General features: G+C 52.3%; 2 protein-coding genes across 2 annotated transcripts in view; one reads left to right on the plus strand and one right to left on the minus strand.

The window, feature by feature from the left end:
- The window catches only part of SEC14L5 (SEC14 like lipid binding 5), a 44690-nt gene extending 39813 nt beyond the window's left edge, over window positions 1-4877 (minus strand). Inside the window, exons 1-2 of the mRNA XM_007073378.3 lie at window positions 4775-4877; window positions 3902-4015 (exon numbers count right to left, since the gene is read on the minus strand). Of these exons, the coding sequence (XP_007073440.2) occupies window positions 3902-3964 (63 nt within the window). The 5' untranslated portion in view covers window positions 3965-4015; window positions 4775-4877. The remainder of the gene's footprint in view (window positions 1-3901; window positions 4016-4774) is intronic.
- A 16071-nt stretch (window positions 4878-20948) lies between these two features.
- PPL (periplakin) overlaps window positions 20949-24812 on the plus strand; it is a 46758-nt gene continuing 42894 nt past the window's right edge. The window contains exon 1 of the mRNA XM_042971570.1: window positions 20949-21054. Coding sequence (XP_042827504.1) covers window positions 20993-21054 — 62 coding nt within the window. The 5' untranslated portion in view covers window positions 20949-20992. The remainder of the gene's footprint in view (window positions 21055-24812) is intronic.

A 24812-nucleotide genomic window follows, 5' to 3' on the forward strand; every position in this document is an offset into this window, starting at 1 on the left:
AGAAACCTGTCACCAAGGGCCATATGTTGTATGGTTCCACCTATAGGAAATGTCCCAAACAGGCAAATCCACAGAGACAGAAAGTAGACTAGTGGTCGTCAGGTGCTGGGGTGTGGGGATCGGAGAGGACTGCTGATGGGTACAGGGTTTCTTTTTGGGTCGATGAAAATGTTTTAAAACTGACAGTAGTCATAGTTACACAACTCTATGAATCCTAAAAACCCCTGACCCATACGTTTCAAATGGGTATATGAGTTATAGCTCAATAAAGCTATGAAGACAATACATAATAACAATAAGCCTAAACAATATTTCACCAGCATTAACAATGTGCCAGGCCCTGCCCGGGCATCCCTGTCCCTTCAGTCAATCCTCACTTCAACTCTATGAGGAACGGGAGCCTTTATGACCTCCATTTTCCAGGTGTGAAACTAGAGCAGGGACCCAGATGATGGATCTGCCTCTTAGCAACCATCGGTCTGGGAGAAGAGGCCAGAACCCAGAAACCATTCACGACAGGCTGTAGGCTGACCAGAGAGTGGCCTTCGATGCTCAAGTGACCACAGTCTGAAGTGCAAGACACGGCCTTTGTGTTCTATGTACAAAGACCCCATCACCACCTTCAGGGACCCCACATACAAAGGGACCAAAGACCCTCTCCAATCTTATACCAGCTGCCTCCATTGTCTTAATTGTTTCCCTCTGTTTACCAAGATAATACAAGCTGACTGTTTTGAACCAAATTAATACAGAACACAGTCAAGAAAGAAGAAAACAAAGGTCCCTGGAATCCCACCCTTCAGAAACAGAATTCCTGCCAGGGGATTTGGCCCAAGGAGAGAGACGCCCATTCACTGGATTAGTTACATTTTTGAGATGAAAGAGAAAAAAAAAATTTTTTTTAATTGTTTAATCTGGGTCTGGAAATGTTGCCTCGGTGCTATTTTATAACCAATTCCTTGAGCCCAGTTTTAGTCATTTTGTGTTTGTTGCTGGTGGACTTCTGAAACAAGCAATGTTTTAATTCTCAAGTCAGTTTTGTTAAACAGAAAAACCAAAGGCCAGCCCATCTAGTCACTCGGATGCAGTGAAAATAGCTGAGTTCATCTGAAACTTCCCTGGCATCTGACCCAAACTGAGAGCAAGTGTTTAGCTGAGAAACAAAGACGGACATTAAGTGCAGAAAAACCCTTTTGTGCCCACACAGCATGCAAGTTATGTTGAGTTATGCAGCTATTTTGGGGACAATGATGTTTTGTAAACAGTCGGTAAAGTGGCTTTGTCGCTAACATTGCAGAGCCTTGGGGCCCTTTCACCAATAAGGATTGTATGGAAGATAAGGAAACATGGGCATGGTTGTCCCAAATAACTTAAATTAATGCAGATACAGAAAATGAATATCTGAAAACCTTGTTTCCTGCTGTGCCCACAAGCCTCTATGCAACAACATCTAGGGACTGTTAACAGGTAGAGGAGTAAGCAGAGTCCTGCATCCATTTATGGAACAGGAAGCTTACAAAATATGCTTAACATACTCCACTAAACTCAATGTGAATACTTTACCAGCCTTATTAATACAGCTTTCAGTGCTCCTTTAGCGGGCATGTTTTAAAGTGTAATGATTGTAAATATTTTGGAGAATCCCAAATATGCTAAATTAAATTTACATTTATTAAGCTCATGCAATTATAAAAAAAGGATTAGTCTTCCATTTTACAGTTATTTGTCTCAGCTTCATGGTAGAGAACCATAGGTCCCTGGACTGTGGGTTGTCCCAAAAGGGTTGGGATAGTATCTCTCTTTTTTTAAATGAATGAGTGAATGAATGAATGAATGAATGAACCCTAGGGTCTTAAACTAAGTAGGGTGCTTGGAACCTTACAGGACAAATATTTATATTTAGCTGCCATTTATTGTCTATTTGGTATGGACCAAGACCTGCATGGGGCACCTGCCCCTCACCCCCCTATTCCTTCCACATTATAATGTATATATAAATGTATTTATCATCTATATATATATAAAATCTTTAATCCTCATGACAACCCTATGAAGTGCATATAACCATCCCCATTTCATGAATGAAGATATCAAGGCTCAGATACATTCAGTGGCTTTTAAATAGCACACAGCCAGAGCACAGTAGAGCAGTAGCAAGGACCCAGCATTTCTAACTCTTCGCCATCCCCTGGTGTCTGACCCTCATTACAAATACGGGAAAGTCACACAGCCACCGGCAGCAGCAACAATAACAGTAACAGCATTTGGTCTGTACCAGACCTTGCATTGGGAGCTTTATGTATATTGACTCGTTTAATCCATGCACAGTGCCAGGATTTGGAAACCAGGACTGGTACTCCTCATTTTACAGATGGGAAATGGAGGCTCAGAGAGGTTAAATAATTTGCCCAAGGTCACCCAGCTAGTCAATACTAGCCCCTGCCTCTTGCCCTGGAACCATCTGCACATAACAGCACAACATGTATGAATGATTCCAGTGATGTTTTAAAACCCATTAAGGGGGCGCTTGGGTGGCTCAGTTGGTTAGGCGACTGACTTCGGTTCAGGTCATGATCTCACGTTCGTGAGTTTGAGCCCCACGTCGGGCTCTGTGCTGACAGCTCAGAGCCTGGAGCCTGCTTCAGATTCCTTGTCTCCCTCTCTCTACCCCTCCCCTGCTCATGCTCTGCGTCTGTCTCTCAATAATAAATAAACGTTAAAAAAATTTTTTAACCCATTATGTGACTATAAACACATATATAAGTAGATTTGTAGAATAAGACCAGTCGGGACACATATCCATGGAGGCACCAATTGATATGAAAGTTCTTGGATCAAAGGCTGAAATTAAGTAATAGGTTAGGATAGGGAGGATGTGGGGGGATTCCAATGTTTCTTACACTTTCAACACAATCATTTATAACACCATGTGGTGTGATAACAGGGACAACCACATTTAGTGAGTGCCTACTGTGTGTCAGGCACTGGGCGAGAGGCACTGCACATTATCTCATTCACTCCTAACACAACCCCAGAGCATTGCCCCTTTTTTCCCAAGGAAGGGGACCTCTGAGAGGCAGAAGGATGGCCCCAAGAAGGAAAGCTACATCTGCTTGTTTCCAGCATCTGCCCCATGGTGCAAAGATTATTGATCCAGGAGGCTAAGAGCTTGGGAGCCAATTGTAGTCCCTCGACCGAGTGGCTACTTGATTTACATACAGTCAGTCTGAAGCTACCCTGAAAATGGCTGTTCCTGGACCCCTGCTGCCCACTCGCCTCCTGTCAGCTTCTTTGAAGGAAAGGAGAGGGGATGTGCAAACTGAAGGAAGACCCTGGGCAGGAGGGAGGGGGATATGGCAAAAAAAAAAAAAAAATCATGGCTCCAGAGTACCCCCCTGCATGGGTCTGCGCCCTGGCTCCACCTCTTATCAGCCGCAGAACTTGGGGCCACTTTTACCTGTCCAAGCTACAGTTTAGCGGAAGTAAAATGAGAATAATGAAATAATATATGTAAAGACTTGGCACTGGAAACCCTCAGTGAATGGCTGCCACTCTCATCATCATTAGTACAGTTACTATTACTATTATTAGCATTACACAAAGTGACAGCAGTGGTTTGGCCCATGATATCCTTGTTTTCTGTCAGAGGAGGTTGAGATGAGAGAACAAGTCTGCTTCAGCAAGGAGAAAGAAAGATCTTGTGATGTGGTCAGTGGACAAGGATTCCAGAAGATGTGGAGAAGGCTGGGGTGGCTGGGTGGAGGGTCACTAGGGAGAAACTGGACTCACCAGTTACCTTCTCATCTGGGAGTCTGAGGGGCTCCCTCTCATTTTTGCACAGCTGACCTCCTGTGTCCCTCTAACCATCACACAAGGGGCTGGAGAACCAGGGGTCACTCACCGCCATGACCAGCTCAAATGGGTACTTGTAGATGCGGACAGGAGACTGGTACTTCTGCACCATGTTCTCGCAGGAGCGCCAACAGAAGCACCCAGGCAGGAGTGAGCACAAAACCTGGGTGACAGGTGACTGGTAAGGTAGCAGCTCCCTCCACCTGAAGCATAACCCTGCCCACTGCTTCCCCAAACAAGGGACAAGCCCGCCCTCTCATGCTCTGCCCACACATCTCCCCAGCCCTCAAAGCAAGAGGGCTGATGTGATCACCAAATTTCTCTGGGCCATGCCCCAAACACCTGCCCTGACCATTACCCACTGCTCCAGGCCACACTCATCCCTCCAAGAGCAATCAGTACTCCCAAACTTTCCTTGGTCTCCACTCCTTCACACTGAGGCCCCCAGAAGCACCCCTCACCGCTACTCACATGGAAACCCACGTTTGCAACTCTTACACTCTCACAGTTCACCATCCACCCACACACCCCACAGCTTGCCACAGACGTCCTCTATAGACCCCCCCCCCCAAGTATCATTGCACCTGCCCTTCCATTTTCCTCCAAGATACCCTGACATACACAGTCTTCACTAAATTTCACATGCAATGTCTCTATCACACACACACACACACACACACACACACACACACGCACACACATGCATGACCCACCTCCCACACAGGATCACCCTTGCACACACATGCAACTTTGCCCACACACTCAGCTCCCTGGACCTCACACCACCCAATTCCACACACGCACACACTTCCCCTGGTGAGCACAAACGTCCACACACTTGTACATACACTGGTATGCATATGCACACACACACAAGCATGCACACACGTATGAACTCGCAGGCCCCCGCAACCCTGCTCACCCTCGCCCTCGCCCTCGGAACCTCCCGGGAGGCAGCCCCGGGGTCAGTATGGCGCTGAGTCCGCCGGGCCCCCCGCGGACGCCTGGCCCGGAGCGCAGCTTCTGGGGCGAGGCCCGACCGCGGCCGCCCAGCCTGGGGCGTCCGGCCGTGCTCACCCTGGGGCCGGGCCAGCCAGGGAGGGGCCTGCAGGGCAGGAGCCAGACCTGCCCGGCGGGAGTGCTCCAGGACCTGGGACAGCGGAGAATCCGGCCTGGCCCCGCCCCTGATCTGGCCCCGCCCCTGCCTCCCTGCTACGGCCCCGCCCAGATTTACTCTGCCCCTGATTGGTCCCTCCCTAGCCACGCCCCGGCATTAGCCCGCCCTTCATATATATATATATATATATATATATATATATATATATATATATATATTCCCTGTTTGACTACGCCCCTGCCCGGCCCTTCTCCAGTTTGGCCACGCTTCAGGTAGGCCGAGCCCCTATACTGGTCCCGCCCCTAAGGCACCCCTCCTTGGAAACGGCCCAGCCCTGGAAAGACCCCGCCCCAAGGTCCCACCCCGAGCCTTGCTCTGCCCGCGAAAGGTCCGCGAACCTTTGCCCCTCCCAGCCCCTCCCTTCTCCGTAAGATTTACCTCCAACCCCATCCAGACCTGGTTGCCTAGTCTCAGAGCCCCGCGCCTCCCATGGGCCACACCTAGAGACCTTCTGGTTCTGCCCCAAGCCCCGCCCATGCATCATTCATTCACTCTGTGTGCGTTTACAAAGCACCTGCTAAGTGTCAGGTTCTTACAAGTGCTGGAGAGTCATAAGTGAACAAAACACAAAAATCCTTGCCCTCCCGGAGTTTACATTCCTGGGGGCCGGACGTGAGGTAAATAAGGCAAATATACAGTATGTGAGATGGTGAAAAACACCAAGGACAAAAAAAAAAAAATAAGCAGGGAAGGGGTCCAAGAAGTGAACGGAGCGAGTGTACAATTTAAGACAGGGTGGATTGGCGCCTCCCAGGGAGGGTGACATTTGGCTCACACCCAAACCGTCTAGCCCTCCCAAGATCCCTAGAGAACCCAGCCTCCCTTCCAAAGCCCTCCCTTCCCGCTCCCCATCTGTTCGGCCTGGAAGAGCCAACAAGCTGGCTCTGGACAGCCTTATAACCCATGTATTCATTCACTGGACACTTACTGAGCACCTACTATGTGTCAGCACTGGGTGACTTCACCCATCACAAGGGGGAATCAACAGATTCGCCTGCCCTCGCGTGGCCCACAGTCCTGGGCAGGGAAAAAGTGTGCAGGGAGACAGACAGTGCTCTGTTTAGCAAATACATAGGTCTTTGCATCCTATGATAACCAGCCCTTGTTTGTTTCCTTTCTAGCCACACTCTGTAATCATTTATTCACGCATTTTATTTATTTGTGCGTTATTAAATATCCCGGGAGCTGTGAGCTCCGTGACACAGGGACTGTGTCTGTCTTATTCATCTGCCCCCCTGGTCCCCATGATCTTACTAGGTACCGGGCACACAATAGTTAGTGTGCAGTGCATTTTCTCAATTAAGATGAACAAGAATGGACGTGGAGCACAAAGTTGCTATCTCTGCCACAAGGTGGCAGCAAACGACAATCCACGGCTCCAGGGTCTGCACACCGAGGGGAATTTTCGGGGGAGATGGGGTCCAGAAATGTTTCGCTGTACCTCGCACTCAGCAAGGAAACCAGCATGCTTGTCCTGGGCTTCAGTGCCGGGCGCGTAGTGAGCCTTAGCACGTAGTTGTTACAGCACGGAAAGCGTTAAGTTGGCATTAAGTATTCATAGAGTGGGATGCTTGCACCTGGAAGGATGGGGCCGAGCAGTCTGTCCCAAACTTTCCAGCTCCTAAGACTCCTTACAGCAGAGTGCACGTTAAAAGGCAGATTCCCGGGCATCGCTCAGAGGAGTCTAGGAATGTACCTGCTTAACAAGTTCCCCAAGCGATTGTTCAAAGTCGACAGGTCTGGCAGTGCTGACTGGCAGATCTTGGAGTTGGGCGGGGGCGGGGGGGGTGTCCTTCCAAGTGCTTAGGTATACCAGAGTGCTCGGACTAAAATGTCAACCCTGAGGGGGAGGTGGTGCGCTCAAAAGCGGGGGCGGTCCGCTCGCCAGAGCTCCTCCCAGACGTGGGCGTGTTTCCACTCCAATTCACTCCCTTCCGTTCTGCCAGAATCTTCCCGGCTACCCACCCACACACGTGTCTCCTTTGCCACAGAAGGTGACAGCTTGGTGGAGCAGGAGCGGGCGTGGGAGATGCAGGGAGCGGGCCAGGAAGAGCCACAGGAGCAGAGGGAAGGCCCTGAGACTGCGGGGGAGACCCCAAGTTTCCTTGCTACCATGAGCGCCTCCCCTGCCTCCAATCGGTGAGCGAGCATGGGACTTTGAGCCCGGGGTGGGGGACAACCGACAGCCCAGCCGGCTGGGTACGGAGAGCTCAAAGTGGAAAATGCTGCCCAAAGTGGAGTGAGAACCTAACTCCCAACTCCTCCAGCTCAAGGGAAGAGAATTAATTAATAATAGCACCTCCCAGCACGTGTTACCTGTTGTGAGCACTGTTTACTAATTATTCCTACCATCTATCGAGCACTTATTTGGCACGGGCTGTTCCAGGCACCGTTCTAAGGCTTTACAAACATTAGATCTTCAAAAACAACCTCTGTAGTGATGAAAATGCTTTGGAACTCCACAGAGGTGGTGGTTGCACTAAATGCCACTGAATTGTTTGCATCAAAATGGTTAATGTTAAGTTAAAATGGTTAATGGTTATGTTATATGACTATCACCTAATTTTTTAATCTTTTTTTTAAGTTTTATTTATGTAAGTAATCTCTATACCCAAGGCGGGGCTTGAACTCAGGACCACAAGATCAAGAGTCACATGGTCTGAGCCAGCCAGCCACCTCACCTAAATTTTTTTTGAAAGAACCTTTAAGGGGCACCTGGGTGGCTCAGTCGGTTGAGCGTCAGACTTCCACTCAGGTCATGATCTTACGGTTTGTGAGTTCAAGCCCCACATCAGGCCCTGTGCTGACAACTCAGAGCCTGGAGCCTGCTTCAGACTCTGTGTCTCCCTCTCACTCTCTGCCCCTCCCACACTCACTCTCTGTCTTGGGGATAAATAAACATTAAATTTTTTTAATTTATTTTTTATTTTAAATTTTTAAATTTTATATTTTTTAATGTTTTTATTTAGTTTTGAGACAAAGAGACACAGAGCATGAGCAGGGGAGGGGCAGAGAGAGAGGGAGACACAGAATCTGAAGCAGGTTCCAGGCTCCGAGCTGTCAGCACAGAGCCCGACGCGGGGCTTGAACTCACAGACTGTGAGATCATGCCTTGAGCTGAAGTCGGATGCTCAACCGACTGAGCCACCCGGGCACCCCGATAAATAAACGTTAATTTAAAAATTAAAAAAAAAAACTTTTAAGATCAAAACTATTTTAATCTTCCTTTTAAAGACAAGGAAATTTTGGCACAGAGAGACTGAGTAACTTGCCTGAGGTCACACAGCTACTAAGGACTTCAGACCCAGGATTCTGGTTCTCCCATGCCTTCTTCTGCCGGGGACTATATCTGAATTACCCAGAAGATATGGTTTTCCAGCCTGAATTTCAAAGATATCCAGGCATCTGGCTCTGGACTAAGGGGGTACCAGAAGGCTGGACTGATTCCATGGAAGCTCTGAGAAGTTAGTCTCAGGGACAGGAGCTTCAGCCTCTATCAGCTGCTTCCTACCAAAGCTGCCTTTTGTGAGATAATTTTTGAAGATGTCAGAAACCGCCTCACAACTCTGAATATCTCCCCCACAGATAGGCCACTGCCACAGGAAATTCAACCATTAGTAATGCATTTATTTGAGTAGAAAAAACACTGGGCTCAATTGCAGATGTCCTCAGAATGCATCCTATAGGGAAATGTCCTCAGTTGAATAGCTCATTAAGACACCAAGAACAGGTGGGGTGAGAAGGGGATTGGGAGTGAGAGGGTCCAAGGTCCAGACCCTTGTGGGGACACATGTGGCCCTTGATCTGGGCCCTGGAATACATAAGGGCCCCAGGACAATGCTGAAGCTGGAGACGGTGGGGCATTTTGGTTTTTTTTATTGTGGTAAATACACATAACATAAAAGTTACCATCCTAACCATTTTTAAGTGTACAATTCAGTGGTTTTTAGTACATTCACAAGTTTGTGCAACTATCCACCACTATCTAGTTCCAGAACATTTTCATCATCCCCTCAAGTTGTCACTCCTCCTTTCTGCCTCCCTCAGCCCCTGGCCACCCCCAATCTGCTTTCTGCACCACATCTCTTTTGTCCCGGGGCTGCCTCTAAGTTCCTTCTCCCTCCTCAGAGTGGAGCTCAGGAACCTCCTGGATTTGGTAATCTTGAGGGCCATAGGGGCCCTTGGCAGGGCGGCCATGTACAGGTGTGCAGGTTGTAACCTGCACAACTCTTTGCAGCGGTCTCTGTCTGTGGGCAATTTTGATGGAACAAGAGGCTGAGTCTGGAGGGGCCTGATCCTGGAGGCTACACAGCCAGACCCTGCCCCCCTAGACCCTCCAACCCTGCCCCCAGGTCTAGTCACTTCCACACAAGCTTTGGGACTCCACCATGCCCTAAAGGTGGGGCCAAGGTCCAAAGGTGAGTAAAAGGATATCTGAGCCCCAGGAGCTTTCAGTGAGGGGCCGGGAGAGGGAGCAAAGGTAGGGTGCGCTGGGAGTCAGTGCGGTGCTTGGAAGGGGGCTGGGTGGCAGAGTGGTGAGCAGTGGGTGCTGGGGTCAGGTCAGCCTGGGTGTGAGTTCTGGCCCTGCTACCTTGTAGTGTCCCTGCAGTGTATATAACGACAGTGTCCCTTCCTCTAAAGTGGGGATCACATGGGGGCGCCTGGGTGGCTCAGTCGGTTAAGCAACCGACTCTCGATTTCAGCTCAGCTCATGATCTCACAGTTCATGGGATCCATCCCTGCACGGGGCTCTGTGCTGACAGCTCGGAGCCTGCTTGGGATTCTCTCTCCACTCCCCCTCTCTTCTCAAAATACATAACTCAACTTAAAATAATAAAGTGGGGATAATGCGGGCATTGTTAGGCCTTAAAAAGAAAGTCTGCCACATGCTACAATGTAGATAAACCTTGAAGATGTGATGCTCAGTGAAAGAAACCAGTCACAAAAGGACAAATACTGTTTGAGTCCAGTTATACGAAGTGCCCAGAGTCCTCAAATTCATAGAGCCAGAAAGTGGGCGGGTGGAGGTGGGGGTGGGGGTGGGGGTGGAGGAGGGGGTATGGGGAGTTAATGTTTAATGGGGACAGAGTTTCAGTTTTGCAAGATGAGAAAGAAGGTTGTGGGGACAGATGGTGGTGAGGGCAGCACAACATCGTGAATGTACTTAATGGCACTGAAATGTACACTTAAAAATGGTTAAAATGGTACATTTTTTTCAAGTTTTTATTTTAATTCCAGTTAGTAAAATGTAAGGTGTTTTTTTTGTGTGTGTTTTTTTTTTAAGGTTATTTATTTTGAGAGAGAGGCTTGAACCCACGAACTGTGAGATCATGATTTGAGCCACGATCAAGAGTCAGATGCTTAACCGACTGAGCCACCCAGATGCCACTGTAAGTTTTTATTATGTATATCTGACCTTAATAATTAAAGAAATCAAATTGGAGGGGTGCCTGGGAGACTCAGTCAGTTAAGCGTCTGACTCTTGATTTTGGCTGAGATCATGATCTCACAGTTTGTGGGTTCGAGACCCACATCAGACACTGTGCTGATAGTGTGGAGCCTGCTTGGGATTCTCTGCTTGCACACACATGCTCTCTCTCTCTCTCTCTCAACATAAATATGTAAACATTTAAAACAAAATCACATTGGAAAAGTTAAAAAAAAAAAAAGGGGGGGTGGGTAAATCATGTCAGAAGAGAAGGACCATTTTCCATGGAACGTTTTTGAGAGGGGTGGCATTTGAGAGAGTGCAATGTAGGAAAATGATAACTCTGCTTTATTAAAACATAATTCTCACACCATATAGTACACCCACTTACAGCATACAAGTCAGTGGCTTTTAATATATTCACAGAATGGTGCAACAACCACCACCAATTTTTAGAACATTTCCTCACCCCAAAAGAAATCCCATAACTTTTAGCAGTCACTCCCCATTCCCCACCCCCACTAACTTACCCTGGCGACCACTGATTGGCTTTATGTCTCTATGGATTCACTTATTCTGGACATTGCATATAAATGGAATCATACGCAACATGGCCTTTTGTGCCTAGCTTGCTTCACGGAGCATGATGTCGTCAAGATTCCTCTGCGTTGTGGCAGGCGTTGGTATGGCTGAACTGTTTTTAGTCACGACGCTTCTGACACCAAATGTGGGGGGCCGGGGGGGTTTCTGCTCAACAACCAGTTCTCCGAATCTCTGGACACCAATTGGGTGTCCTATAATTCAACTCGATTCTGATAGTAACTGCCTGGACACACCACAAGTCAGGAAGTATCGTGCAAGAAATTCTCCCTGGGGCTGCGTCGCCTTGTTGGCCTGTGGGAGGCCACCAGCAGGCTGCCCTATGCTATGGGTCACTAAGATGGGAGAGTGTCCAGGGTGGACGTGCCTGGGAGAGGAGGGGGCGGAGTGGGCACTCCCCAGCCCCTACTCTCCTGCCTTCACCCATGACCTTCCATAGGCCCCAACTTACCTTGCTGGCAGCACAAAGTCCCCCTGTGGGGCTGGGAAGAAGGAAACTTCTGTATTGATTTCCCACTACTGCTCTACAAATTACCACACACTTAGTGGCTTTTAAAAACCCACAAGTTGGGGCACCTGGGTGACTCGGTCAGTTAAGCAACCGACTCTTGGTTTCAGCTCAAGTCACGATCTCACAGTTTTGTGAGTTTGAGCCCCACGTCGGGCTCTGTGCTGGTAGCACTGCCTTTCTTTTATAAGGACATCTGTCATTGGATGCAGGGCCCACCCTAAATCCAGGAAATCTCATCTTGAGATCTTAACTTAATTACGTCTATAAAGAACTTTTTCCAAATAAGATCACATTCCTAGGTTGCAGGGGGTTAGGACTCGCACTTCTCTTTTTTGAGGGGCCACCATTGAACCCACGGTAGGGCCCACCTTGTGACTGCACCTTTGGTTGGTTTGCCTCTTCCTTGTGCATTTTCCTTCTTGTCCCTGTTTCCGTGGCCTGAGGTCACTGCAAAAGTAAAGTCCCTGCACCCAGGGTCTGTGCACCCAAACTCTGGTTGGGGGGTCAGGACCAAGACAGCTATGGTCTCTGACTCCTCTCTTTTGGAAGGAGGATGCATTCCCATTGCCTTTCAGCAATTTAAGTGTAACACCATCCCTTCATCCTAGGTTCCTCTGGAACAGTGCAGGGGGAGGGCAGGGATGGGGAGAGAGAGAGGTGGGGCTGTGATGTGGTCAGCCAGATCTGAGAGAGGTTGGACCATGGCGCTGGAGCTGGGCACCCCAATATTAAGGGGTTGGCTCAGGTCATGATTCTGCCTGCCAGGCTGGGGTCAGACCAAAGAGCTAGACGGGTGGAAGGGTAGTCACAGGCACCAAAACCTAGTTTGGCTCTATCAACAGAGCAGACCCCAAGGGACTCCCCTCCATGCCCAGTTCAGTCTCTGAGGCCCCAGTTGACCCACCAGTGCCTCCCCAAGCTCGCCCTGCCTGGGGGAGAAAGCCAGCGTCCTGAGCTGCCCACTCATCCTCTGTACCTGGGCCCAATCTGACTCTCTGGAGCCACTCAAAGCAATAGCCACCAACCACATGCAGCTGTTTAAATTAATCGCGTGGATATTAACATATCATATTTATATAAATATGAGCGATAAAATTAAAAACTCACTCACACTAGCCTCATTTTAACTGCTCAGTAGCCACATGTGGCTTGTGCCTGCCATATATATGGAATATTTCCATCATCTCAGGAAGTTCCATTGGACATGGCTTCTCCAGAGTCGGCCCTGGACCAGCAGAGGCTGGGCCCTTTCCGGAGAACAGGATGGACTGAAGGGGGGATAAAAAGGGGGGGAGTGTTTGTCCAGAGCCAACTGGTGTTGACTCATCAGTCTCCGAGGCCTGGGCCCGGGCAAGGGATTAAGCCTGAGCCAGTGACCAGAGAATGGCCTGGGAGGGCAGCGCATGGGGGCTTGGCCACCCAGCTCCCTGGCAGGAATGTTAGGCCTCAGCAGAGAGAGTGGACAAAGAGCCCAGGCGAACTCAGACTAGGCAGGCAGGCAGGAGGGATACAGGGGGTCAGCTCTATTTTACATCACAAATGGCAAAAATGGAACAGTGGTGGGTCAGTGTCTTTTTTCACTTAATGCACCCTCCGTTTCCCTCCCTGTGAGGCTACGGGACCCCCCTCCCCCCGCCCATGTGTGTGTCCTCTTCCACCCAAATGTCCTGTCCATCTCAGCATTGATCAGCCATACCCTCTATCTTTTTCCTTTCTCAGGCTGGGAATGTGTGGATTGTGTCTTGTTAGCTGCTGTATTCCCAGGGCTAGGCATACAATAGGGGCTGAATAAATGGATGGGTGAATGTGTAGGAGGCACTGTGGAGGCAAGAAGTCAAGATCCTCCCCTGAGGGGTTAGGGGGAGCTTGATATTTCTGGAAATGTCAGTGATGCTTGGGAGGCAGTATGATGAAGGAACCAGGGTCCCTGCAAGCAAGGATCTCCCTCCCCTTCCTTTCCAGGGCTCCAACCACCCTCATCCTTGGGTCTGACTGCTTTCCTCACAGTGTCTCCAGGCCCCTCCTCCACAACTTTGTCTGTCTGGGGTACCCCATCACTGGGGACACAGGACAGGTGTCATCATCCACACACAGGTGGCATTAAACTTACACCATCCCCCATCCCCACCCCTCTGCAGTGAGCTCCCTGACGACAGGAACCTGAATATGTTGTACTTGACCTTGTATCCTGAGTGCTTAAAACAGGCCTTGTCACATAGTAGGTGCTTAATAAATATTTGATGAACGAACGCTTTCTGTTCATCTGAACACCTTTTGTATACCATAGTTCTCACTCAGGACCTACTCACCTTTGGTTGGACCCCCCTCTGTGGACCTTCCCTGCGAACACTATCATGCATTGACCCTCTCATTCATTCATTTGTTCATTCAATAATGACATTGAGCGCCTACACTGTCCCAGGCACGCTGCTGAATGGTGGCAGAGGTGGGGGACAAGGGCCCTGGCTCAGATTGCAGGGTTTATTTTTTTTAATGTTTATTTTATTTAAAAAATTTTTTTAACCTTTATTTATTATTGAGACACCGAGAGAGACAGAGCATGAGCATGGGAAGGGCAAAGAGAGGGGAGACACAGAATCTGAAGCAGGCTCCAGGCTCTGAGCTGTCAGGACAGAGTCCAACATGGGGCTCGAACTCACAGACCACAAGATCATGACCTGAGCCGGAGTCGGATGCTTAACCGACAGCTACCCAGCCTCCCCATTAATGTTTATTTTTGAGAGAGAGTGAGAGAAAGAGAGAGAGAGAGAGAGAGAGAGAGAGAGAGAGAGAGAGAGAGAGAGAGACCAAGTGAGAGTGGTGGAGGGGCAGAGAGAGGAGGAGACTTAGAATCCGAAGCAGGCTCCCAGCTGTCAGGAGACACAGAATCTGAAGCAGGCTCCAGGCTCCAAGCTGTCAGCAGAGTCCGATGTGAGGCTCGAACTCACAAACATCGAGATCACGACCTGAGCCGAAGTCAGACACTTAAACGACTGAGCCATGCATGCGCCCCTCACTTTGCAGGGTTTAAATCCTGAGTTCCTTCCTGACCACCTTGAGTAGGCACTTAACATCTTGGAGCCTTGGTTTCCACATGTGAAAAATGGGGAGAGGAAGGAGGGCCAGTTCATCATCTTTGTTGTGGCCATAATTTTACCATTGGTTGCTGACGTCAAAATCCACTGGATGGTATACTTTAAATATATACACTTTATTATATGGCTGTCACACGTCAATTAAGCTGGAATACATAGGCCAACTCCCTAACCCAAGCACTTAGCACAGGGCCTAGCACATAGTGCAGCAAAAGTTGTGATTGTTAATATTACATGTCTTACTTCACTGAATCTTTTCAAGACCCTATGGAGCAGATGCCAGAATATTCCCACTTTTCAGGTGGAGAAACTGAGGCTCAGAGAGGTGAAGACATTTCCCCAGGGTCACATAGCTGGGTACCTGGCAGAGTCAGGATTCAAACCCAGCTTGGCTTCAAGCTAAAACCTGATTGGATTTTGTGTTCTGCCCCTCGTGGCCTAGCTTATCCATCACTCAGGCCCCCAGACTCTGGAGGAAATGGGGTTCTGACCTTCTGACCTGGCCATTCCCAGGGGCTGTCACACCCTGGACACTGGCCCCAGAAATGCAGCCCTACCGGTCTGGGCAGCATGAGCCCTGGCAGGGCCCCGCAAGGCGGGGTAGAAGGAAGAAAGGCTGGGTGTTTAGGGGAGGATAGCAGTTTTGGGGTAGGGTTGGGCAGCCTGTCCTGCGGGGATCTCAGGCCTGGCAGAGCCTGTCTGGTCCCACCCAGCTCCGCTCTCTGCCCTGATGGCGTGACCTCCTCACTGGGAGGCCCTTACAGCCTGGCTGAGAGGCCCAGGGATGGGCTGGAAATGAAGTGTCTGGAGAGAGGGAGCAGGTTGTACTGGAAAGCAATCCAGGGTTCGGTATGAGGCCTGGATCTGCAAGAGGGACTGAGGGGATAGTAATGCTGGGTCAGAGTGGGTCCCAGCCTGTGGGTGGGGCAGGGGCTGAGAGGTCCCCTGCAGAGCCAAGGGTTAACCCCTCAGTGACTGGGCCCTGAGGGGGAAGGGCCAGGGCTGACAAGGGACACCAGGGCCTCAGAGTGGCCACTACTCAACCACTGTCAGGAGCTGTTTCAATAGTTGGACAATAGACACGGCTGTTATAGGTATACACCTGCATCCAGAGAGGGCTGGCAGGATGGTCATCTGAGCAATGGCTCTCTGGGAGGGCAGTAGGGTGGGGCTGCCTGGCAGGCAGTGGGGAGGTGGCCAGGATGGGGCAGTCTGCCAGGAGCCCCCAGCGGGTAGGGGCCGGAGGCACATTCTTGGGGGATGACTCAAGGGGCAGGCAGAGTGGGTGACTCACCATGGACCCTCTCCTGCCTCTGCTGCCAGGGTCCAACCTCCCATCTGGCCCCAAGGGCTTTGTGGGGAGCTCACCAGGCCCCCAGCCCAGGACTGAGTGTGAGTCAGCCCATCTGGGCTGGAGAGCCAGCGTGATTTTTCCATCCCTTGCATTGTTCTGCAAGAAAAGTAAATACATGTTACAAAACACAGGGTGAAGCCGGGCCATTCCCCTCTTGTCCCCTTGAAGAGTGGGGAGAAGAGGGGATCCCATGCCAGGTGCTTGGCACGCATCATGGCACCCTGGCTCTTCCCCATTTTACAGATGGGGAAACCAAGATTCCAGAAGGGTAAGCCACCTCTGAAAGGACACACAGGTGGATGTGGCAGAGTCAGGATTCAAACCCAGTTTGGCTTCAAGCTACAGCCTGTGGGCTCTTCCCAGGTGGGTGTAGACCAGGGCCTGAGCATGTACCGCATCTTTGAATTCACAGCTGTTTCTCAGGGTGGCCCAGAAACCACCCGCTTCAGTAACCTGGGGGTAGTTGTTTGTTAACATGCAGATTCCGTGGCCCTTCCAGACCCGCCCAACAAGGGGACTCTAGAATCTGCATTTTTAAATGCTCCTCAGGTGGAGGTGAGGTCATACAGTTGGAGACAGGAGATGGCTGTCCACGGGAGGATGGGAGGAGAAGGGGCTGTGGTAAGGAACAGGCTGCTGGGCCATCACACCCCTCTTTCCGGGGCTGGGGGAATGTTGCCCTTCTTGTTTCAGACTGGTTCGCAGGAACACCCCAAACCAGTGAGTGAGTGAGTGAACACCTCTCCAGCTGCTGGGGAAACAATGACCGAAAACAAGGAGGGGGTGGGTGACCCTTCAGAAGGTAGTGGCCTCCGGGGGTCAGCAGCCTAGCCCAGCTGCAGAGAGGGGACAGGCTTCAGGGGCCGAGGGTGGCCTGGTTGCCAGAGAACTGGATGGCCGCGCAGGTGCCCTCTCCGTGGGTTTAACCATCAAGCAAACCCGAGGAAAGCAAACACCCTCCCCCGAGCCCCCACCCCCGGTCGGCAGAGGGATGAGTCACTTGGCATACGAGGGCTCTGCGGAACCAAACAAATCCCATCTGCCCAGAGGAGGATGCACGGGGCCAGAACACAGCTCCCACCCCATCCGGCCTGCCCACAAGCCAGTGTCGTGCACACGTGTGTACGCGTGTGCACGCACACAGAGCTGCACCAGCTTGGAGCCCAGCTTGGAGAGAATGGAGGGGGAGGATGGTGAAGCACAGCCCAAATTCCTCCCTGAATCTGCTAATTCTCCCCGAAGCTCCTGGGCCTGACCCAGCTGAGTCAGCGGGAGGCTGGGAGGGTGGAGGTGGGTGGGGGTCCGAGCTCAGGGCTGGAGCAGGCTCACCCAGGAACCAGCCCCGCTGTGCACTGGGCCTCGCAGGGTCTCGATGCTCTTTCCTGGAACAGGAGATAAGAGAGCTTTGCCCCAGGTGGGGAGGACTGGTCTCCCCCCCCCCACCCCCAGCTTCACCCCGTGGGGGTCCGTGGGGGAGAAGGAATCAGCTGAGGCATTTTGGGCACATGCCATGTTGCCTGGCACAGAGTCCATCCTCAATAAATGAGACACGGCATTAATATAATCAGTGTCATGACTGTTACTCAGCAGCTGAGCTACAAGCAGGCTAACCAGGAAGCACCCCCAGCCCAGTTTCCTCCCCAAAGCCGACCTTCACCTTTCTAAGAAGTATGGGGAAAGGAGATTCAGAAATTGGGAGAAGTCTAGAGTTTTGACACCGCTTGGAGTTCCTGTAACTGCTTGTACCCCTCAGTGCCACAAGCATCCAGCCTCCAGCTATGGATGTAACGTCCTCCCATTTGTTGAGCCATCACTAGAGACAGAGGGTGTGCTAAGTGGGTGACAACCCATGGGGTCTCGCTCTCTGAGGTTGATGCTATCATTGTGTGGCCATTTCACAGATGAGGACAACTGAGGCAGAGAAAGGCAAGATGACTTGCCCACGTCCACACAGCTGACAGAGACCAAGCGAGGACCCCAACCCAGGTCTCCCAGGCTGCTCCTCCCCATCTTTGGAGCTCTGATAAGGCTCTTCTTCCTCCCAGACTCATCCAGGTGAACTTGGCAGGTGTATCTTTGTCTCAGCTCTTAGACTATCAGCAACTTGAGGGGAGAGCAGCTTCCTGCTTCAGCACAGGGTCTTTTTTCCCCCAAGTTTCCTATCTTTCATGATCTTTACTCCTCAGTATCTCCTGGTCCAGTAACAACGTCTGAAAAGGAAAGAGGTTACTTCACTAGAGCGTGGTGGTGGGTGAAGCAGAAGAGGGTCATCAGGGAAGGCTCTGGGAGGAGGGAATGCCAGACTTCAGTCGTTTTTAAACAAGTTTTTAAAAAGTAACTGAAAAGGCAATTCAAACACATATAAAAAAAATAAAATCAAGAGACATTTAAAAATAAAAATAGATAAAAAATAAAATCCAAATACTGTAAAAGGGGATACAATGAACATTCAGATTTCTTTGTCATCCCCCCCTAAGGGGACTCACAGCTTGTGGATCCTTCCAGAAGCTTTCTGTGCATATACATATGTATATTCTCTTCCTCGCACCGTACTTCTGGTGCCTGGCTAAGTGTGTCCACATCAGGCCCTCATTCTTTTCCAGCTGCATAGTTTCGTAGTGTGGATACACCGTGGATTATTTAACCACTTTCTCCCCATGACCATCAGGTTGTCTCCGGAGCTTTCTCCATAGCAACAGTGCTTCCATGAACATCCCTTAAGGCATGCTGAGCTCCCATGTGAGAGCCACCCTGTGGGGATAGGCAAGAGAGAGAAGTAAGGAAAGAGTTTACAGGCAGAGTTGCCACATGGGCAAAAGCAGAGGGATCAACAAGGTTTCCTCTTGAGGCCCCGGCTAAGGCCCACTTGGGCCCTGGCGAAGGGGTTGTGGGCGGGTAAACTCTGAGTTAGTGTTCAGGCCCCAAGTCCACCCGCCTCCACCCACACCTGTAATCTGAAACCTTGGCTTCTCCCTGACACCTGTTCCCAATGTTAGCTGGCTGGACCTGAGTTCTTTGGTGCCCCGCAGGCCCCATCCCTTAAGAGAAAGGCCCTTTGCTGTGTTTTGTCTTTTCCCTTTTCTTATCTTGTAGTGGAACCAGGCAGCCACAGCTGGAAGAGTGTTACTGAGTATCGGCTGGATGAGTGAAGGAAGGAACTCACTGAAAGCAGTAGGCCCTCCCCAAGAAAAATGCACAAATGGGCACATTTTGAAAGAAGCTATAAGGATGCACAAACCCTCTTAAGCTCACCCACAGATGCCTCATTAAGAATAAGGTTTTCCAGGGTGCCTGGTGGCTCAATCGGTTGAGCGTCCAACTTTGGCTCAGGTCATGATCTCACGACTAGTGAGTTGGAGCCCGGCGTCAGGCTCTCTGCTGTCCGTGCAGAGCCTGCTTCAGACCCTCTGTCCTCTCTCTCTCTCTGCCCCTCCCCCCTCTCAAAAATAAATAAACATTAACAAACAAAAAAGAGTTAGTTTTTCCTAGCGTCTCTGTAACACTTCAAAACTGAAGTCTTTAAATGGTAGGGACAAGAGATGGCCTAAAGGAACCTGTGTTTCTCAGATGCTCTGAGGTCTGGGGCAGTAAAAGCCCTTGGGGATCAACATCCCCACCAACGTCCTTATTTTATAAAGAAAAACATCTGGGGCAGGGACTAGCCTGAGGACTCTGGATCCCCAGTGGGGGATCCTGCCTCCCTGCCCTGCAGACCTCATTGCTTCTCCTTACCAGCTGGGCTCAGGCCCCACCCCCAGCACCCTCTAAAGTGGCGCTGAACCTTCCTTCCCAGCTGTCTGGGCCCCATGTGAGCTCACTGCCAGACTGTTTACTGCCCAACTGCAGGCTTCTCGAGTAGCACATGCCTAACCTGGGTGCACAGACGCCCACTGTCTAACCCAGGCACACGGTGGCACACAATTTAACCTGGGTACATGCTGGCAGAATTGTGTAACATGGCTATTTTGAACCAGAACCCAGCTGCTTTTATGACCAGCCACGAAGTGGTTCCATCATGCCAGGGCCTGGAGTTATTCAAGTTTCAAAGGACTTTTTGTCCATCAAGATGGCTTGATAATGACGGCCACACTTCCTGCACATTTGGGCCAGGCACCGTGTTACATACTCTGTGTGAAATCTCAGCAGGACTCTCCTACTAACCTTTTTTGGGCTGGGGGCAGTTGTTATCACTGTTTGGCAAATAAGGAAACTGAGGCTGGGAGCGGTCAGCAGCCTTGCCAGGTGTCAGCTGACCGTTTGTGGCGGAAGTCTTGGGGGATTTGATGCGCGACAGGTGCGTGCTTTTCTCAATCGTCATCGACACTATTACCACCTGAGTGTCATTCACGAGCTATCCAAGGCACAGAGACCCGTCAGGTCTTTGCCACACCTGGCTGGGCGGGGGTGGGGGTGGGGGGAACACCTGGGTGTGAGCCAAGGAGAGGGGAGCGTTGCGCGCCAGGGGCAGCCGGGAGCCAGGTGAAGGCCCTCAGCCAGGGGGCGCGCCGGGGCCCCTGGGGAAGGGGTGTGAGGGTGGGGCTGGGTGTGCGCGGGAAAGCTGGCCGAGCGCCCCTGCCCACCTGCCAGCCACAAGCGTGCGGGGGCCGGGGAGGGTGGGAGGTGTCCGGATAGGACCGCGTGTCCCAGCCCTGGCCTGGCACCCCACTCGCTCGCACCAGGCCTAGGGCGCGCGCCCGAGGGGGCTGGAAGCCCCGCCCGCCCGGTGGCCCCTCCTCCGGGAAGGTAAGCGCCACCTTCTCGGGGAGCGGCCGGGACAGCCGGAGGCCAGCGGGCGCCCCGCCCCCCGTGAGTAGTGACCGGTCGCCCGCGCCGCGCCGCACTAGGGGCTCCCGCGCCGCCGCTCGCTCACCTGTGTCCGCTGCCTGCCCCTCGGTGCGCGCCGGGCCCGCCCGCCGCCCACTGCCAGCCCGGCGCCGCGACCCGCCGCCCCCGCCCGCGCACCCCGAGCGCCACCATGAACTCGCTCTTCAGGAAGAGAAACAAAGGCAAATACAGCCCCACCGTGCAGACCCGGAGGTGAGGAGGCGCCGCATGGCGCTCCCGGGACGCCCTCGGGAAACCCGCGCGCCGTGGGGAGCCCTGGGCGGGGAAACACTTCCCGGAGCGCGGGGGGGAACGGCCGGGCCTGGACAGCTGCCGGGGGCCCAGAAAGCACGGCCCAGGGGGCGGGGAGCTGAGCGGGGAGTGCGCGATGTGCGGGAACGCGGCTCCCGAGGGACCCCCTCCTTGAGCTGGGAAGCACTGCCAGGGTGGGGATGGCTATCGGTTGGGGGCGACCGAAGAAAGACGCGATACTTGGCCCCGGGGAGTTGCAGGAGCCCCGAGGAGCACTCAGTTGGACACCTAGAGGGCGGGGAACTGAGCTGGAAGTAGAGGGGACCTCCGTGTCCCAGGGTCGCCCTTGCGCTGGGGGTTCTCCTGCGACGGGGAAGCACCGCGGGGGTGGGTAATGGTGTGTCCGAGAGCCCTACACCCAAGGTAGGGGTGCCACAGGGACTCAGGAAGCTTCGTCTAGGGGCTCACGGGGGAAGGGAAATTGAGTTGGACGGGGGCTGGCGGGCGTCACTAGCGCTTCTTGGAGAACGGGCAGGTGCTTCTGGCTTGGGGGTGGCGGGACAGTGGGGGGGGGGGTGGGGTGGTGGTCTGTGTGCTACCTCCCGCAGCAGTTGCCGGTGTCTGCCACCCGGCCCTCCCGAGATTCAGCACGAAAAACCGGTGTGTGTGGGGTCAGTGGATGGGGGGCACAGGCTGAGGCACCCCTTTTTCCTCCCCGCTCTCTGGCAGCCGTGCTGCGGTCTGCGCGGTGGCTGGGTGGCGTCGGGGCCTCCTTCGCAGATGCATGACTTCTCAGGGGTGTGCCCCACCCCCACCCCCCCAGCCCAGAAACTGGCGGCGTCTCTGAGCCGCTGGTTCCCAGGGCGGCCTGGGAAGGGAATGACCTGTCTTGATGTGTTTGCGTTGAGCCTGCAGCCCACGTCCGTTTTGATAAGCCTGATGTATTCACTTAATAACCGGTTTAGGGAAGCCTCTTGGAGATGCTGAGATTGAGAGAAGGGGCGGGACTTTGACCCCTGCCTCTTCCCTTCTCTAGCAAGTATGAGGTGGGGGCTCCTGGCTTGGAAGGTACACTTCACCAAGCTTCTCCTGACAAAGGGCTTCATTCAGGTGGGAGACTCCAAACTGCACAGCCCCCCTGCCTGGGACTATCCACCCCAAGGTATCCTCACCCCCTTCCAGGACCGGCTAAAGGTGAGAAGACTCTGGTCAGGGCTGTCACAGTACCCCTGTGGTCCAGCCCAGGCAGACCCTTAAGACAGGTGCAGGCAGGCCTGGGCACTGGCAGGGGAGTGTGGGCAGTCCGTTGTTTTGAGTTCCAGCCTTTTCAGAAACTGCACCGCCCTGTGATCTCAGGGTCCCCATCTCTCCTATGTTCTGCTTCAAGCTCAGAGACATTTATTTTCTCCCCTTCCAAAGTCCCCCACTCCCCAGCCTCCCCAGACTTTCACAACCCCAGAGATTGGGCAGGGCCCTGCATGCTGTTTCTCTATGTCTAGGTCCAGCTGGCTCTCAAACCTCGCCGGGGTCCCGTCCAGTCCCCGAGCTGTTCTCTGGGGCATTGCACAATCGCATACTCTGTGCCAGCCACGGAGGACTGTTCTGTTCTCCCCCCACTAAGACTTGGGCCCCTCCAATCCTTCACACATGCACACACCCACACACCAGGAGACGGGCCAGGCCTCACCCTGCCCTCTGCCTCTTCCATCTCTCCGGACCCCAATCCCTCCAGCCCTCTGTCTGGTGCCCCTAATAGAAGGTTGGGCCTAACAAGGTTAGGATGAATTCATACACACTGGGAAGGGCTTGGCTTTCCCAACAGAGAATAGGAAGGAAGGAATTCCCATCCTTTAGAGCTGCGTGGACTCTGAGGGCCTGGGGTGGCAAGGATTCAGTCCTACCTCTCTATCCCCCACCCTGTCCCCCTCCCCGCATGCTTCTGGCCCAAAGCAGCCACCCTCTGCCCTTGGCTGACAGCCATTGATCCCAGATGTCAGCTTTGAGGTTTCTTTCTCCAGGAAGCCCTCCTGATTCTCTCCCCAGGATGGGATGGAGAGACTCTGCCTTTGGGTTCCATGGCCTGGAAGAGACACAGTCCTGAGTAGGGGCCAGGTGCTTCCGTACATGGTCTCACCAGACCAGTGCATCCCCTCTGCCCCTTCCCATTCATGGGGACAAGTTCATGGACTGAGTTGTGGGCTGGGAGACAGTCTCTTGCCCCGTTGTCTCAGCAAGAATCTTTGAGTGTTACCTGGTACCTGGCACTCTCCTTGTAGCTCTCAGATGTGGTCACTGGTCATGGGGCACTGACCCTCAAGTTACTCTTTCACCCTGAGTTTTTTGGGGGCCTCCTTTGAGGGAAGGTGGGGCTGCCAGCAAAATTCAGCATGGAAAAGTGTGTGGCAGCTCTCGCCCTGAGAGCAGAATGCCTCCCTTGTGATCCCAGCTCAGCTACAGCTGCCGTGGCAAATCAGGGAACCTCTGAGCCTCAGTTTCCTCATCTGCAAAGCAGGGATGGTGCAACTAAGTGTCTGTTGCATGGGGCCCTAGGGGGAGCAAATGTGACAATAGACAGAATGCCTTTGGCACGTAGGAAGTACCCAGACAGGGCTCAGCATCACCGCTGCCAGCTGAGGGGACCCAGGACCAAGAAGCCAGGAGTTGTGACCTTCACACCCAGGCAGTCACAGAAGAGCCCTCCTGGAGAAAACCCGCCCCTCCCTGTTTGTCAGCCTTTTAGCGTCTGAAACTGGGGAGGGCCAGGACGGGGGAACCCCGCTGCTCCTGTCACCCTGGTTCCTAATAACAGGTGTGGGAGCTGATGTTCACACCTGAGCTAATGACAGGGTCAGACCTGATGGTGCAGGTCGCTGAGGATGGGTATCCAGCCCAATAGGGAAGGTGTGAGGGGACCTGCTCCCACTGTCCTGAACCCTGGTTGAGAGTGCAGCCCCTACCAGCTGCCCCTTCCTGGTTATGCAATCTGGGGTGAGCTGCTTGGCCTCAGAGTCAGTGTTTGCTCACCTGTAGAATGGGCATAAGCATAGGTCCTGCCTGATGATATCATTAGCATGAAGATTAAGTGAAATGACACAGGGAAAGAGTTGAAAGGTGTAGGAGGCCTCAATGTACCATAGCTGTGGTGATTTTAACTATGGAGCAAGTGCAGATAAGGCACCTACCGTGTGCTTGGGATTGAACTGGATGCTGATGGACAGGCTGTGCACTTCACAACTCTAGGTCTGCCATTCCTGGCGGGGGTGGGGTGGGGTGGGGCGGGGCCGTGGAGGAGATGTTGACATTCTTCCTGTACCTGATGGAGTTAAGCTTAATTACAAGTGTGCCTTACCGGACCATGTCTTCGTGGTGGGACAGAAAGCTGGATGTACGAGGTCTGTAGCCTATCGGCTCTGGTGCCCCTGATGGGTCTGAAGTAAGAGCTGTCACCATTAGGGTGGAGACCTGGGAGATCTGGCAGGACTTCCTGGGGAGGTGTCTGACCTGTCATGGGGAGGAGTGGAATAGTTAAGATTCAGCTCTGGAGTTAAACTGAATTCTGCCTCTGTTTGATTTTGGCAAAGAAATTTACCTTCACTGAGCCTCACCTTCTTCATCTGTAAAATGGGACTAATTTTGCCCCTCCACCCAGACCTGTGTCCCAGTAAGCACCCAGCAGCCTGGCCTTGCTTCTCAACCTCACCGGGGCTGCATCTGGTTTT

Source organism: Panthera tigris, chromosome E3 (genome assembly GCF_018350195.1).
Source record: "Panthera tigris isolate Pti1 chromosome E3, P.tigris_Pti1_mat1.1, whole genome shotgun sequence".
NCBI classification, from domain to species: Eukaryota; Metazoa; Chordata; class Mammalia; order Carnivora; family Felidae; genus Panthera; species Panthera tigris.